The 15,555-nt window shown below is 42.7% G+C and overlaps 1 protein-coding gene across 14 annotated transcripts in view; it reads left to right on the forward strand.

The window, feature by feature from the left end:
- ELF2 (E74 like ETS transcription factor 2) overlaps positions 1-6,944 on the forward strand; it is a 93,853-nt gene extending 86,909 nt beyond the window's left edge. For 8 of the 14 annotated variants that reach the window (XM_030876900.3, XM_060298937.2, XM_030876905.3 and 5 more), the window contains 3 exons: positions 2,304-2,496; positions 3,661-4,011; positions 4,726-6,943. In XM_030876900.3, coding sequence (XP_030732760.1) covers positions 2,304-2,496; positions 3,661-4,011; positions 4,726-5,353 — 1,172 coding nt within the window. In that variant the 3' untranslated portion in view covers positions 5,354-6,943. Of the gene's footprint in view, positions 1-2,303; positions 2,497-3,660; positions 4,012-4,725 lie in introns of all 14 variants that reach the window. The other 6 variants (XM_030876896.3, XM_030876899.3, XM_030876898.3 and 3 more) reach the window with 2 other exon arrangements.
- Positions 6,945-15,555: the final 8,611 nt, after the last annotated feature.

Here is a 15,555-nt window from a genome sequence, read left to right on the forward strand (position 1 = left end):
GTGATCTTAGTAAGGGTTTTAGGTGTGTTCTGATAACCAAAATTTTATCACTTCCATGAATGTTTTCAATAGTTGGATACATTTTGGATTCGTGTATTCAAATTTATTCCATCCTTAACAGGTAGTCTGATATATCTCATTTTAAATAATTAAAGCAAAAATTAAATCTCTAGTAAAAAAAAAAATTAAGTCTAGTAAGCCTACCAAGAAATTTAGACAAAAAAAGAAAAAGAAAAATCCAGTTATAGTAAACCCTTATTTATTTAGGAATTGTTTATTCAATTTGGGACAGATTTAGGATACTTTTATTTTCTTCTGTGTCTTTGGTTGTTTTACATTTCTGGTATCTTAGGTTTTATCTTTTAATTTATATTGAAAACTTCAAAACTTACATGCTAGTAGTATTACAAAGTTGAACTGTAAATATACAATTATTACTTTAAAAAATTATTTACTTATTTTATTTATTTTTGGCTGCATTGGGTCTTCGTTGCTGTGCGCGGGCTTTCTCTAGTTGCAGCGCGTGGGCTTCTCATTGCGGTGGCTTCTCTTGTTGAGGAGCACCGGCTCTAGGTGTGCGGGCCTCAGTAGTTGTGGCTCGCAGGCTCTAGAGTGCAGGCTCAGTAGTTGTGGCGCACGGGCTTAGTTGCTCCACGGCGTGTGGGATCTTCCCAGACCAGGGTTCGAACCTGTGTCCCTTGCATTGGCAGGGGGATTCTTAACCACTGCGCCACCAGGGAGGTCCCAGTTACTACTTTTTAAAAAATTATTCCCATCATCAGTGGTGTCTCTTGTATTCAAAGACCTTATGTTTAAAACTGGAAAAAAATTTTGTGATAACCTATTTTTACCAGTCAAAAATCACCTTTCATTAAAATTTCAGTTTTGTATGATTAAACTTGAGGCAGCCTGGCAGCCTGTTGAAATGTGAAGATTAAAGTGATTACAGTCATCCCTGGATTAAAAATCCAGTCAGTGTTTCCTCTTCTGCAAAATTATGACGATAATGTCTGCATAGACTTAGTAAACTACCTTGTCTGATAAAGAAGGCTTCCCTTTCGAATTCTGTTTTCCTTAAAACCAGAAATAGAATTGTTAATTTTAACTTGGGGATGGGAACTGGGGCGAAGCATTTAAAGACAACCTAAAGAATGTTGATGAGTCTGATTAATTCAGTAGACACAGAAGTACTCAGATCCCTACTGTGTGCAAGGCATTGTCTGTTGTACAAAAATTTCTTCCAGAATAAGTTCTTATAATCTTTAGGTCATAAAATAAAAATGCCCCAGATACATATCTTGATTCAGTTGAGAGTTATGTAGTTGAAAGTTATGCACGGTTTAATACTAAGAGTTTTTAGGTATGGATGCTGATGTACAAATGTAACATAGGAAAGTTGAAGAGATACGAATAGCATTGTAAAGTTGAAGGTTAATTTTTTAAAGTCAAGAGATGCACACGGGGCTCAACTATGGGTTAATGGATTGACTGAATTTTCAGGGAAATAAATACAGGATGAAAATGAAAAGCTAGAGGAGAAAAACATCAGCGTTTCAATTGACTAGTAGCAGTGGCTTGATGTGGAAGCCTCCCACCTTCGAGGTTCTTCTCATGTAGCCCGTAACTTGGATCTGGATTTGAGGCTAGTAAAGGGTTATTGAGTAGGAGCCTGGAGATGACCTGGTGGCTCCCTGGTGGCATATGTATTCTGATCCTCTTCTCGGGACTCTCTTCTTCTTTCGTCAATTTAAGAACCTCTGCACCTAGAGGCTTACAAAGGGAATAAAAGGAAAACAGCAGCCTGGTTTTAGTCTTCTGGTCTTCTCGTAACCACTGCCCACTACTCTTCCCCAGCCTTCCAAGAAAAGAAAAGAGTGATGCTCTCTTCTCTTTGGGACTAAGTTTCTTCTTTTACCTACCCAGAGTCCTTCCTTTCCTTCTATGCAAATCTTAGCCATCTTCCAAGACTTGATAATGCCTTAACAATCCGCTTTATTTTCACTCCTGAAATCTCAGACATTATTTTCTATCATTCATTTGAAATATAACTGTGCCTGGCCTTGTGTTATAGCTTATATTGTTTCAAACTGTTGTTTATTTCTTGAATTGTTGTTATTTACTAGACAACACAATTTGGCACTGTACAAATGATTGCCGATCTAGTCAAGTATTTCATGACAGACTCTCAGTACACTTGTGCTTCACCAGTGGTAAATGAATTGATTTTTTATCCAGCATAAGTAAATATTTGCTTTTAATTATGTTAATGAATCGTTAATCAATGTCTATGATTGTTTTCAAAGGAAACACAACCTATTTGTGGGAGTTTCTTTTAGATCTACTTCAAGATAAAAATACTTGTCCCCGGTATATTAAGTGGACTCAGAGAGAAAAAGGCATATTCAAGCTTGTGGATTCAAAGGCTGTCTCTAAGCTTTGGGGAAAGCATAAGAACAAGCCAGACATGAACTATGAAACTATGGGACGAGCTCTGAGGTAAGAACCCAAAAGAAAGAGTTTTCAAACAAAACTTACATGTCTCTTAATATTGTCTATTAACTATTTAAAGAGAAGCTGTTAAAATCCCTTATTTGTTACAGCTTGTAATTTGGGGGGGATTTTCTAGAGGAGCTTCTTGTATTTGGAGGCAGGTGGGGAGACAGGAGTTTGGTCTAGACGGCTAAAATTTCAACACCATTGGAAAATCCATTTTTGTGGGAAATGTGCACCTTTCAGAAAATTGAACCCAAACAAAATACAGTTTCCAAATTGTGAATTTGCTCTTTAGTTCCTGCAAACTTATTATAATGGATTTATCTTGATATGAAACTTTCTCTTAAGTTCTGTCAGTTGGAGGAACCCACATAACTCTGTTAGGCACGTGGCTTATTCTAATGAAGGGTATTTTGTAAATGAACGTAGTTTAGTGACAGTATTCATATACACCAGAGTCACGTCTACGAAGCACGGCTTAGGTGATTTCTCCACGTAACATCAGATTGTTTTTATAACCTATGTAAATCAGAACTAAAGTTTTACCAGTGTCTGTAAAATGCAGTCGTCCCTCAGTATCTGAGGGGGATCGGTTCCAGGACCCCCCGCAGATACCAAACTCCATGGATGCCCAGATCCCTTTGGAAGTGGGGATAGTGCTTGCCTGTAACCCACTACATCCCCTGTGTACTTGAAATCATCTCTAGATTACACGTAATACCTAACACAGGGTAAATGCTGTGGAAATAGTTGCTGTCACGTGGCAAATTCAAGTTTTGCTGTTCGGTGGAATTCTTTTTTCCCCGAGTATTTTTGATCCATGGGTTAGTTAAATCCATGGATGAGGAACCCAGGGATGTGGAGGGCCAGCTGTACAGTAGTATATTCTGTATTTAGGTTAAATTACTTCCTTTGAGAATGAGCTTTTAGCTACTTTACAGATCTCAAGGTTATATAAGACCGGTGGCACCAGGTTCTAATTTCATTCCTACTTCAAATTCTTAGCCTTTTGAACAATCCAGGCAGTGTGAGTTCCTCCTTATCTCTTACTAGAATCAGTGAATGTTTCTGTTAGCATCTCTTCTACATGGTGTTTTTGTTGGGGGGTAGGGAGGTGGGGAGAACAAATGTAATATACTTGATTTATTTAGTACTTTTTCCTGACAGATATTATTACCAAAGGGGTATTCTCGCAAAGGTTGAAGGACAGAGGCTTGTATATCAGTTCAAGGATATGCCCAAGAACATAGTGGTCATAGACGATGACAAAAGTGAAACCTGCAATGAGGATTTAGCAGCAGCTGCTGATGAAAAGTCATTAGAACGAGTGTCACTGTCTGCAGAAAGTCTCTTGAAAGCAGCAGCTTCTGTACGTGGTGGGAAAAACTCATCTCCTCTAAACTGCTCCAAAGCAGAGAAGGGTGTAGCTAGAGTTGTGAACATCACTCCCCCTGGTCATGATGCTTCGTCCAGGTCTCCTACTACTACCGCATCTGTATCAGCAACAGCAGCTCCAAGGTAAGTGAGGGAAACCATTAGTTGCAACGGGTTTAATTTTTAGAAAACTCTTTGGCAGAAATGATATGTTCCTTTTTTTAATATTTGCATTCTAAGAACTCACCGTTGTCAGGACTTTGAAAAGTGCTTGGCATTTTTAAATGTATTTTGTTGTTGTTGTCGAAGTAGATGTCTCCTCTAACCTGAATGGATTTTTAGGGTCTTACGGATGGAATTTAACGTAGGCTTTAGTTTGTTTGTTTGTTCGTTTATTTATTTTTGGCTGTGTTGGGTCTTCGTTTCTGTGCGAGGGCTTTCTCTAGTTGCGGCGAGCGGGGGCCACTCTTCATCGCGGTGCGCGGGCCTCTCACTGTTGTGGCCTCTCCCGTTGCAGAGCACAGGCTCTAAACACGCAGGCTCAGTAGCTGTGGCTCACGGGCCCAGCCGCTCCGCGGCATGTGGGATCCTCCCGGACCGGGGCATGAACCCGTGTCCCCTGCCTCGGCAGGCGGACTCTCAACCACTGCGCCACCAGGGAAGCCCTAGGCTTTAGTTTTTAAAATATATTCGTATCATGGTATTTCATACTCTAAACTTAAGGGGTTTTCGGTACATTTGTAAAATTTGGGAGCACTAGTTTTATATGTTTGGGATTTGCATTCATCTTTTTGCTCAAGAGACCTGTTTTATAGTTTAACATGAAATATAATCAACTTTATTTTTCACCTCTACTAGGACAGTTCGTGTGGCAATGCAAGTGCCTGTTGTAATGACATCGTTGGGGCAGAAAATCTCAACTGTGGCCGTTCAGTCAGTTAATGCAGGTGCACCACTGATAACCAGCAGTAGCCCAACAACAGCGGCCTCTCCGAAGGTAGTGATTCAGACGATCCCTACTGTGATGCCAGCCTCCACTGAAAATGCAGACAAAATCACCATGCAGCCTGCCAAAATCATTACCATCCCAGCCACACAGCTCGCACAGTGTCAGCTGCAGACAAAATCAAACCTGCCTGGGTCAGGAAGCATTAACATTGTTGGAACGCCACTGGCGGTGAGAGCGCTCACCCCGGTTTCAATAGCCCACGGCGCGCCTGTCATGAGGCTGGCAGTGCCGCCTCAGCAGGCATCTGGCCAGACTCCTCCCCGAGTTATCAGCGCCGTCATAAAAGGGCCAGAGATTAAATCGGAAGCAGTGGCCAAAAAGCAGGAACATGACGTGAAAACTTTGCAGCTGGTACAGGAAGAAAAGCCGGCAGATGGAAATAAGACAGTGACCCACGTAGTGGTTGTCAGTGCGCCTTCAGCTCTCGCCCTTCCCGTAACTATGAAAACGGAGGGACTGGTGACGTGTGAGAAGTAAAAGAGCAGCTCTCCCATGGGCGCTAGAATGTCAGTGCTAGCCCTGACAGTAAGCATTTGCAAGGATGTCATCAAGAGAAGTCAGAAGACTTTAAAACATTTGTAATGCATATAAGAAAACAATCAAACTTACTGGAAGTAAATTACCTATCCCATGTTTCAGTGGGAAGTGAACTACATGTTGAGACGCTGACAGAAAACTGCCTCTTACAGTAGGAAACAACTGAACCCGTCAATAAGAAGAAGGATTGAAAGGGACCAAGCAACTCACTACAATATCAAGTTACACTAAGACTTGGAACACTAACATTCTGTAAGAGGTTATATAGTTTTCAGTGGGGAGGGATTGGGATGGGTGATCTCATTGTTACATATAGCAATTTTTGATGCATTTTATATGCATACCAGCAATTATTACTGTGTTCACACAGAACTCACTTAACTGGTGCTATGTGAAGACTGCTAATATAGGTATTTTAGAATGTGAATTGAAGAATGGATCCAAAAGCTTCAGAAAGAGAGCAAAAACGATCTAGTGCGATTTTTTTTTTTTTTTTTTATCATATAGCTTAAGCTGAAAACAAAGGCCTTAGACTAATTTTCGGTTTTCTTTATTGAAATAAGCTAATGGCTTGTTTGTGTAAAGCTTTTTTATTAAAAGAAAAATTTTAAAAATCTTGTACCTAGCACAGTATTGTTATAGAATATACATGTAACGTTTTATATGGTAGTTTAAGTCTGTCAGTTTCTTAATTGTGGACAAATTAACAGTTGGCTCTGGCCTTCCTTTTGCTGTAAACGTGCCTGTGTCACTCACTTCGCCCTGGCATCTGCGCAGACATAATCCGTTTCAGTTCTACTGTCACTTGGAAGTTAAGGCTCAGCATGAATTTTTGTCAGGTAGCTCTAATGCCTGGCGTTTTCTTTCTTCCTTTCTTTTTTTTTTTTTTTTTTTTTTTTTAGTTGAAGTTTAAGGGGAAAGTACCAGTGTTCAGATTTGAACTATAATAGTTTGTATATTCAACATTTGAAGTATATTCTATTTTGTTGTACTCTTGTTTCAAAGTGTATTCAAGTAGGTTTTCTGAAATATAGAAATGAAATTTATCTCGTCTCTGGTGATATTTGTAACAACATTCAAAAGCTACTATAAGCATACTGTTTTAGTTACGAAGTAACAGAAGTGCTGTTTCTCCTTCCCAACTACTGCGTGAAGAAATTCTACTTCTGTTTTGTTCCATTACATTAATATTTAGCAAGTCATCTGCATGTTTCCACTTCCTCTCTAATTACTATCATGTAATTATTATAATGCTCTACTTACATAATGAATTTGTCATTTTAACGTTGGCCACACTTAATTTATATTTCAAATCAGACCATTCGTTTCTCATTCAGACCTTTTGAGGGTGAGGAAGAACGAATAATACTCGAGCCCTTGCACAAATAGGAAGTGGGGGGACCAGAGGAACGTAATTTCACACCAAACTAGGTCCTGTGACTCCACACTTTAATGCTCTTCCTACTACAAAGAAAAGTTGTCTATTTTTACATCTTTTAGAAATTTAAGTAAACCGACACTTAATATTTTGTGGCCTTTAATTGCGCTTTTGGTCAGACACTACTTAGGTCGACAGAGATTTTTATAACAGCTCCCTTTGTAACCTTTTATCTTTTCCATAAACATACCTGATGGTACCTTTTAATAAAAGCTCAGAGAAGAACTCACTTGATTCTTATCCCGTCTGGGGGTTAATCTCAAATTCTACCTCCTTTAAAAACATTTCCTAAATATTTCAGCTTTCAAAATCTGTATCACATGCCTTGACGCTTAACTGTATTGTCTTCATTGCACTGACGTTTCATTGAGTTACGTCCCCCATAATCCTCTTCTAGGGCCAAGGTTGTAACTTGTGTCCTGCCTACACCCCTCCCCAAATGCCGAGCATTTTAGGCACTTGGACATTTATGGATTTGGGTAATAACGTGTTTGCTACGAATCTAAACCACATGGAGGATAACTAATGAAACATTTTAAATGAGCAGTTCTTTCTGCCTGTGCTGTACTACTGACTGGTTTTCATTAGGTTACGTCAAGGCTACTTACCTACCTCCACCACTCTAACCTGAAAAATTTCTGTGTGTCTCTTTCAGCGTAAGTTCACCTAAGGTCTAGATTTAGAAACACATGTGGACAGTATATACCGATCAGAGTGTTTCTTCTGATTGGACTTAGCAGCGGTATGGCAGGCATTTAATCGGAACCCTTCCAACTGTGAGTCATTGTAACTTACATTTGCTTTTTGTGTCCAGCGTATCAGAGAAGAACCACATAACAATGACTTGATGCGGCTGCATTTTCCAGCCTGGGCAGGCTTTTGAACAGTGATCAGCAGTCGGCCCGTTTATTCCTTGGGTCGCCTTCCAGCAGCAGTCCCAGCCTTTTCGCCACCACCCTGCTTACCAAATGGCCAGTATACCTCTACAGAGAGAACACTGAGGTCACGAGCTGTGAACTCCGTTTCTGGACCCCTTGCCGCAAGAGCATCTGCGTAGTCCAGCCTCCATCCTTAACAAACGGCCGTCTCGCGAAGGAGGCAGGTGTGCCTCCCTCCTGTACTCACCATCTTCTCCCCTTTCACACCTCCGTGGTTGCCTTGTTCCAACAGCCCATATTCTTCAGAAGCTTGCAGTCAGTTCTGCTTAGAAACAATTCCCACTGGGGTCTCCAGCAACCCAACAGTCACATCAAACAGATGCTTCCTTTTTTCATGTGATCAGCCTACGTCTTAAAATTCCCCTTTGATTTCCCGTGACACCCTCCTGGTTTACTTCCTGCCTGACCAACTCTACTTTCTTAGTCCACTTCGTTCTCCTTCAGCTTTCCCATTCAAAGGTAGTACTTACCATGGGGCTCTTTTCCTCGTAGAGTAGTTATATTTACCATTACGATTTTGCTTCAACATAACTGTGAGATAACCTCATCCACGCACGTGGTTTTGACTACCAAATCTATTGTTCTAGGCTAGACTGAAAGATGGGTTTAATTACCTGCCGGCTGTTTCCTCCTGAGTGTCCAATGGAACTCTCCTCTCTCGAAAATCTATTCCTCTGAGCTTAACAAATGACACCGCGTGAAGGCCGTTCTAGACCCTTTGCTCCCTATATCCAGTCTCTTACCAAGTCCTGTTGATGGTACCTTCTAAACAGCTTCCTTTCCCATCCTCCCTACCTTACTGCTTTGTCTTCTCAAGCCTCTCTGTAGTCCGTCTCCCGTGCTACCAGATGAGAGCTTTCTAAAGTGTGTACTTCCGTCACTTCCTTGCGACTGCTTTAAATGCTTCAGCGGCATCTCTTGCTAAACAGATAAATATCCAAAGCATAAAACTCTTTATTAATAAAGTCCTTTGACCTAGCACCTGCCTACGTTCCCAAGCCTTACTCTCTGGCCACCCCCGTTTTGGGCATCTCCGGGCCACGGACATACTGACATGTATTTTTCCCAAATATTTTAGGCACCCATACCTCTTTGGGCCATGCCATTGATGGCTTCTCTCTGGACCGCTTTTCCTTCCTTCACCTAGATTTGAGTTGGAGGTGACAGACATCAAAATATTTCTGCAATAAATAGGCTTGGAAACCATTCAGGGTGGGGAGTGGTCTTAACTCTGAGTGAATTCTGAGTAAAACATTGAAAAGCGTCAAGTATATAAAGACGACAACGGGCTAGGGGAGAGGAAGAGTAACCCAGCAATGGAGACCAGGGACTATTCATGGTTAACGGGACAGCTGAGGTCAAGATAACGGTGGGCAACAGTATCACGTGTACCAGGAAGGGCCAAGCAAATAAGAAGCCACCAACATTGATACAGCGACAAGAGAGGGGCAGCTCCAGTAAGGGGTTGGCCGTGAAACCAGGATGTAAGGGACAACGGCGCCTGGTTCGTTACCAGCCACTCGCCTCTGACACCTGGCATGCTTCAGAGAGTGCGTCTCTGATCACTGTATACGAAGCAAGTCATGTTTAACGATAACAAAAACAAAATTCGGGCTTTTACGCACAAAGCGTCCCGTGATCCTTTCAGCCCCCTGGTCTATCTTACGGGAGGGCATCACAGAGCATATTTTTGGGAGGCAAGAGGAACCCTACTTTTAGTTCCACAGCCAACACTGCAAGTTCACAGTGCAGGTCCTTTGTGGTTGTGGTTCATCTGTCCTTTAGTCCCTCGGTTATATCGTTGTCCTCCACAGTTGTAACCTACTCTGTGCGGACTCGGTGCACAGTGCCGCCAGTCCTTATGAGAATAAGATACGCTTCCCCGTTTGCAAGTGCACTGACTCGCCTTCTGCACCACACCAGAAACCTCTGAAAAACAAGTGCAGCAGGGAGACTCATGGGCATACTTCCTTTTACTGTACTGCACTCTGCAGATGCTTCGTTTTATACAAATGGAAGGTCTGCGGCAACACTGCTGTCGAGCCAGTCTATCGGCGCCCTTATTCCAACAGCATTTGCTCACTTCGTGTCTGTGTCTTTGGCAACGCTCACGGTATTTCAAACCCTCCAAAAAAGATTATGGCTTACTGAAGGGTCAGAGGATGGCTAGATTTTTTTAGCAATAAAGTATTTTTCAATTAAGGTATATACACTGCTTTTTTTTGGGACATAATGTTATCGCACACTTAGTAGACTATAGTATCGTCACTTTTATATGCACTGGGACACCAAAAATTCATGTCTTGCTTTATTGCGATACTCATTCTGGTGGTCTGGAGCTGAACCCCCAGTGTCTCTGAGGTATGCTGCATCTGACTGGACACGAATCTACTTCACTTTTTACGCATCCATAACTATCTTTTTTAACACTGCACCTCAGCAGTTATGCTGGGGGTTCAGGACTTATAAATGATATATTACAACTTCCCAAGTGAGAACGTACAAACAAAACATGAGTATTTAATGCAAAATACTCCATGTCAAAACCAAACTATAAATAGACTGTAAACTAAGGGCAGAGTTGTCTTCTCCCAGAATATCGTTTCCTCCCATCCCATTGTATGTTTAACTTTTAGAAAATTTTGTCTAAAAGATTTTAATGACGTGATACTGTCGTAAAAGGTGGATACTAAACTGTTTTACAGAATCTGCAGATTATTTGGATCGTAGGACATGAAATCACTGGAATACTGTGGTAACTTCGCTGCACATTAGATCACCTGGGAAGATTTTAAAATCCTGTTGCACAGGTCACATCCCATACCAGTTAAATTACAACGTGTGGGGCTTCCCTGGTGGCACAGTGGTTAAGAATCCGCCTGCCAATGCAGGGGACACGGGTTCCAGCCCCGGTCCGGGAAGATCCCACATGCCACGGAGCAGCTAAGCCTGTGCACCACAACTACTGAGCCTGCGCTCTAGAGCCCGTGCGCCACAACTACGGAGCCTGCGTGCTATAACTACTGAAGCCTGCGCGCCTAGAGCCCGTGCTCCGCAACGAGAAGCCACCGCAATGAGAAGCCCGCGCACTGCAACGAAGAGTAGCCCCCACTCGCTGTAACTAGAGAAAAGCCCGCGCACAGCAACCAAGACCCAACGCAGCCAAAAATAAATAAATAATTAAAAAGAAAATTACGGTGTGTGGGAATGGGAGCCGGGCATCAGTATTTTAAAAAATATCTCAGTGTGATTTCACCACGCAGCCAGGTTTGGGAACCACTGCCATCCAGATGCAGTAAGGAAAGTTTTACACTTAGAGATCTGTCTTAATCTAAGCTTTTCTAAAATGTTCAATAGAAAAAAGGTAGTTTGAGCTACACCTATTAACTATTACACATGGCTTTTAAAAAACCTACATACTGGACTTCCCTGGTGGCGCAGTGGTTGAGAGTCCGCCTGCCGATGCAGGGGACACGGGTTCGTGCCCCGGTCCGGGAAGATCCCACATGCCGCGGAGCGGCTGGGCCCGTGAGCCATGGCCGCTGAGCCTGCGCGTCCGGAGCCTGTGCTCCGCAACGGGAGAGGCCACGACAGTGAGAGGCCCGCGTACCGCAAAAAAAAAAAAACAAAAAAGAAAAACCTACATACTGTATATTTCATTGATTCTAAAGCCTTTTTCTCATATTTAATATCTCTTTAATTAGGATGAATCTTTTAAAGTCTTATGAAACAGTACACTGTGTTAATGTGCCTTGTCCCTTAAAATTTCGGGAAGCTATATATTAATGCCACCAATGCTACCATCGTTCAAAAAATATTTTTGAATTGCTTCTTGGAGCAGAACCTAAAATTTTAAAACATGTTTAATAGAGACAGGTTTCCTGCCGAGGAAGATTTTAGTTTTAGAAATAGCCAAGTCACTTGAGGTTAAGAAACTGACACGAATTAAGCTAGGTACTGTCATACCTGTTTCAAAACGAAATGTGGCTCTGAAGTTCACACTTTTTTTTTTTCTTGAAACCTTCATAAAACTGGATAGGGAAGCTGTTCCCCAAAGTTTCAAAAACATTTTTGACCAGTGGCAGCAGTAACTCAAATTGTTTTGAAGTGCAAACCAGTTTTAAGAGATTTCCTGGTCTATCCCCTGTATTATAAATAAACTAAGATTCAGAAAACCTTAACTCGTCAGTTTCAGTTCAGCTTGTCAGTGGCAGACCTAGATTCAGAACTTCTTCTCTGGCCTCAACCTCCTTTCCCTCCCAACCAAAAACGGGCAGGGGGGCTTCCCTCGTGGCACAGTGGTTAAGAATCCGCCTGCCAACGCAGGGGACACGGGTTCGAGCCCTCGTCCGGGAAGATCCCACATGCCGCGAAGCAACGAAGCCCGTGCACCACAACTACTGAGCCTGCGCTCTAGAGCCCGCGAGCCCCAACTACTGAGCCCACGTGCCACAACTACTGAAGCCCGTGCGCCTAGAGCCCGTGCTCCGCAACAAGAGAAGCCACCGCAATGAGAAGCCCGCGCACCGCAACGAAGAGTAGCCCCTGCTTGCTGCAACCAGAGAAAGCCCGCACACAGCAACGAAGACCCAATGCAGCCAAAAATAAACAAAAAAAGGCAGGGCTCGGGGTAGAACAAGGTTAGTGCCTGAATAAGTCTATCCCACCATGCAATGATCTTACTTTCTCACAAAGTAAACTGTGAAATGTTGCAGAATTTTGCTGGGTGTTCCCTTCAGGTTTACCAATGGAAGGCAGATGTCGCGGTATCCCATGTCCAGCTTCCCATCGTATCTCCTGACTGGTGTTTCCTCCCTATGATTCAGAACTCTGTAATCGTATTTCAGTACATACGCAAGTGGTCTACATCTAGAAGCCTGAATCTGTTCAGTGTGGCAATTTAACTCATACTCAAAAGAATTTCAGATAGTTTACGTATTGTAAGAATAAACGAAAGTTAACAAAAACAAGCAGGTACGAGACAACGATGCAAGGGAAAAAAAGGCAGGATGGCAAAAGAGAATAGAATACATGCTATAGAATGTTACACAGCAATTAAAATGCAGCTATAAGGTTTGGTTTTGAATGTCTCGGCAGCCAAAGCAAAAAAGAATTCAACGTACCGAGATTCATGTCTCAGTTTACCAGCTGCTTAGAAGCAGCAAAGCTTTCCCTAACATTCTGTCAAGAGGAATGGGTCTGTCTACATGCCTAATAAATGTTTTCTTAGAAGTGAGCTTTCCACAGAAATCTGGGGAGCTAGGGCCCCAAAGGCAGGCAGATATTTCTATTTTACAAATCAAAGTAGGGTTGAAATCCTCTCCTGAAATTAAAGAACCGAATCACCAACCCACAGCCTCACAACTTCCTGGAGGAAGAGTTAGGGGGAAAAAATCCTGCCATTCTATCAGCCCCTCACCTATTTGGGGATTAATTTTTTTTTTTAATTCTTATTTATTTATTTTTGGCTGCGTTGGGTCTTCGTTGCTGCGCGCGGGCTTTCTCTAGTCGCGGCGAGCGGGGGCTACTCTTCATTGTGGTGCGCGGGCTTCTCATTGCGGTGGCTTCTCCTGTTGCGGAGCTCGGGCTCTAGGCTCGCGGGCTCTACAGCACAGGCTCAGTAGTTGCGGCGCATGGGCTTCGTTGCTCCGCCGCATGTGGGATCTTCCTGGACCAGGGATCGAACCCGTGTCACCTGCGTTGGCAGGCGGACTCTTAACCACTGTGCCACCAGGGAAGTCCCTTAATTTTCTATTAACACTACTAGTTCTGCCCTTTAAATTGAAGGATCATTCCCCTTGGAATGATCTGAAGAGTGGCTTGTTAGGACATCCAGAACAGTGCCCTTCCTTTTCTTGCTCTGAATCTTAAGCACTGTTTACTCAACGACTTACATATATATTATATTACAATTTACAATATCGTTTTACAAACACCTCACAAATCTATGAGATTGACAGGGCAGGTATGATGCTGTACTCCCTGGATGAGAAAACTGAGGCCCTAGAGATAGAACCACAGTGGTCACAGCTAAGTCTTTTTACTTAACAGCCCATGCCCTTGTACACGATTTGCTTTTGTAAGCCCAGCTCCAGACCACTGCCATTCCGGTATCCATCCACTCTAGATAAAGGCCTGCCTGTGCCGTAGTTTTCTACCTGTCATTTTAGAAAGTTCATCGGAGCTCCTTATGCAAGCACGTTCATTTTTTTGGATGCCTTTCCTTTTTTAAAATTGAAATCAATTATGATTATGAGCATGTGTTTTTCTCTCTTTATAGAATTTAAATCTTGGAAATCTCTCAAGTCTAAGACACATCGTGTAATCAGAGGCAACATTCCCTTCATTATAAAATTTTGCATGTTTTAAAAGAATGATTCGGGCTTCCCTGGTGGCGCAGTGGTTGAGAGTCCGCCTGCCGATGCAGAGGACACGGGTTCGTGCCCCGGTCCGGGAAGATCCCACATGCCGCGGAGCGGCTGGGCCCGTGAGCCATGGCCGCTGAGCCTGCGCGTCCCGGAGCCTGTGCTCCGCAACGGGAGAGGCCACAACAGTGAGAGGCCCGCGTACCACCACCACCACCACCACAACAAAAAGAATGATTCAAATACAGAATATTTGCATCAGTTTCCTCCTTTAGTTTGAAACACTACTACAGCTCTTACTGCTTCCTTTAAAAAAAAAGCCACCATCAAACTATGCAAACGGTATCAGATGTTCTAATTTTGGCAGTACTGCTTTACTATTATATCAGAGTAACTGAAATCCGCTCTACAGCCACTATTCAGCCTCTGTATCTTGCTTCTAACTCTATACTGTGTGTGTACTATAAAAGTATGACTTATGGGGGCTTCCCTGGTGGCGCAGTGGTTGAGAGTCTGCCTGCCAATGCAGGGGACACGGGTTCGTGCCCTGGTCTGGGAGGATCCCACATGCCACGGAGCAACTAGGCCCGTGAGCCACAACTACTGAGCCTGCGCGACTGGAGCCTGTGCTCCGCAACAAGAGAGGCCGCAACAGTGAGAGGCCTGCGCACCGTGATGAAGAGTGGCCCCCGCTCGCCGCAACTAGAGAAAGCCCATGCACAGAAACGAAGACCCAACACAGCCAAAAAATAAATATAAATAAATAAGTAAATAAATATTAAAAAAAAAAGTATGACTTATGTGTTTGACCATTTTGCATTCAACAAATCTCTTCCACCCCCAGAATATTACTTTTCTCCCATCTGTACTCACTCAAGGCCAAGGGCACATGGTGGTGGGGAAGGAAGTGAGCCCTTTGGGCTCATGACAGACCTGAGGGTGAATCCTGAGACTCTGGTCAAATTATTTGGACCTTTTAAGCCCCATTTTAAATTAAGAGTAGTTTTAAGATCATATGTAAAGCTCTCAGAACCAAAGATAAGGAACTCAAATGTTATACAGATATACGCCACTATGCTTTACTTAAGTAAATGAGGCGGCCATTCCTACTACCTCGTAGAATGGAGTCTACTGAAATATGGCATGGAGGAAGAAAAACAAAAATCCACTCTCACTCTGTCATCAAGAATCTGCACAATTTCTAAGACTCTAATTACAACCACAATCAAAATATTATGGGATATAAAAGGAAAAGCTGGATCAAAAGGTACATAGGGATGGAGTAAGAGAAACTCAGTAATGGAACATACTTAAAAAAATTTAGAATAGATTTATTATTTACTGTTATGCCTTCAGGTTACCCTGATGGTCCACAAGGCAGAGCTGCCTGCAAAGAAAGAC

The sequence above is a fragment of the Globicephala melas genome, chromosome 5 (assembly GCF_963455315.2).
Source record: "Globicephala melas chromosome 5, mGloMel1.2, whole genome shotgun sequence".
Classification (NCBI taxonomy): Eukaryota; Metazoa; Chordata; class Mammalia; order Artiodactyla; family Delphinidae; genus Globicephala; species Globicephala melas.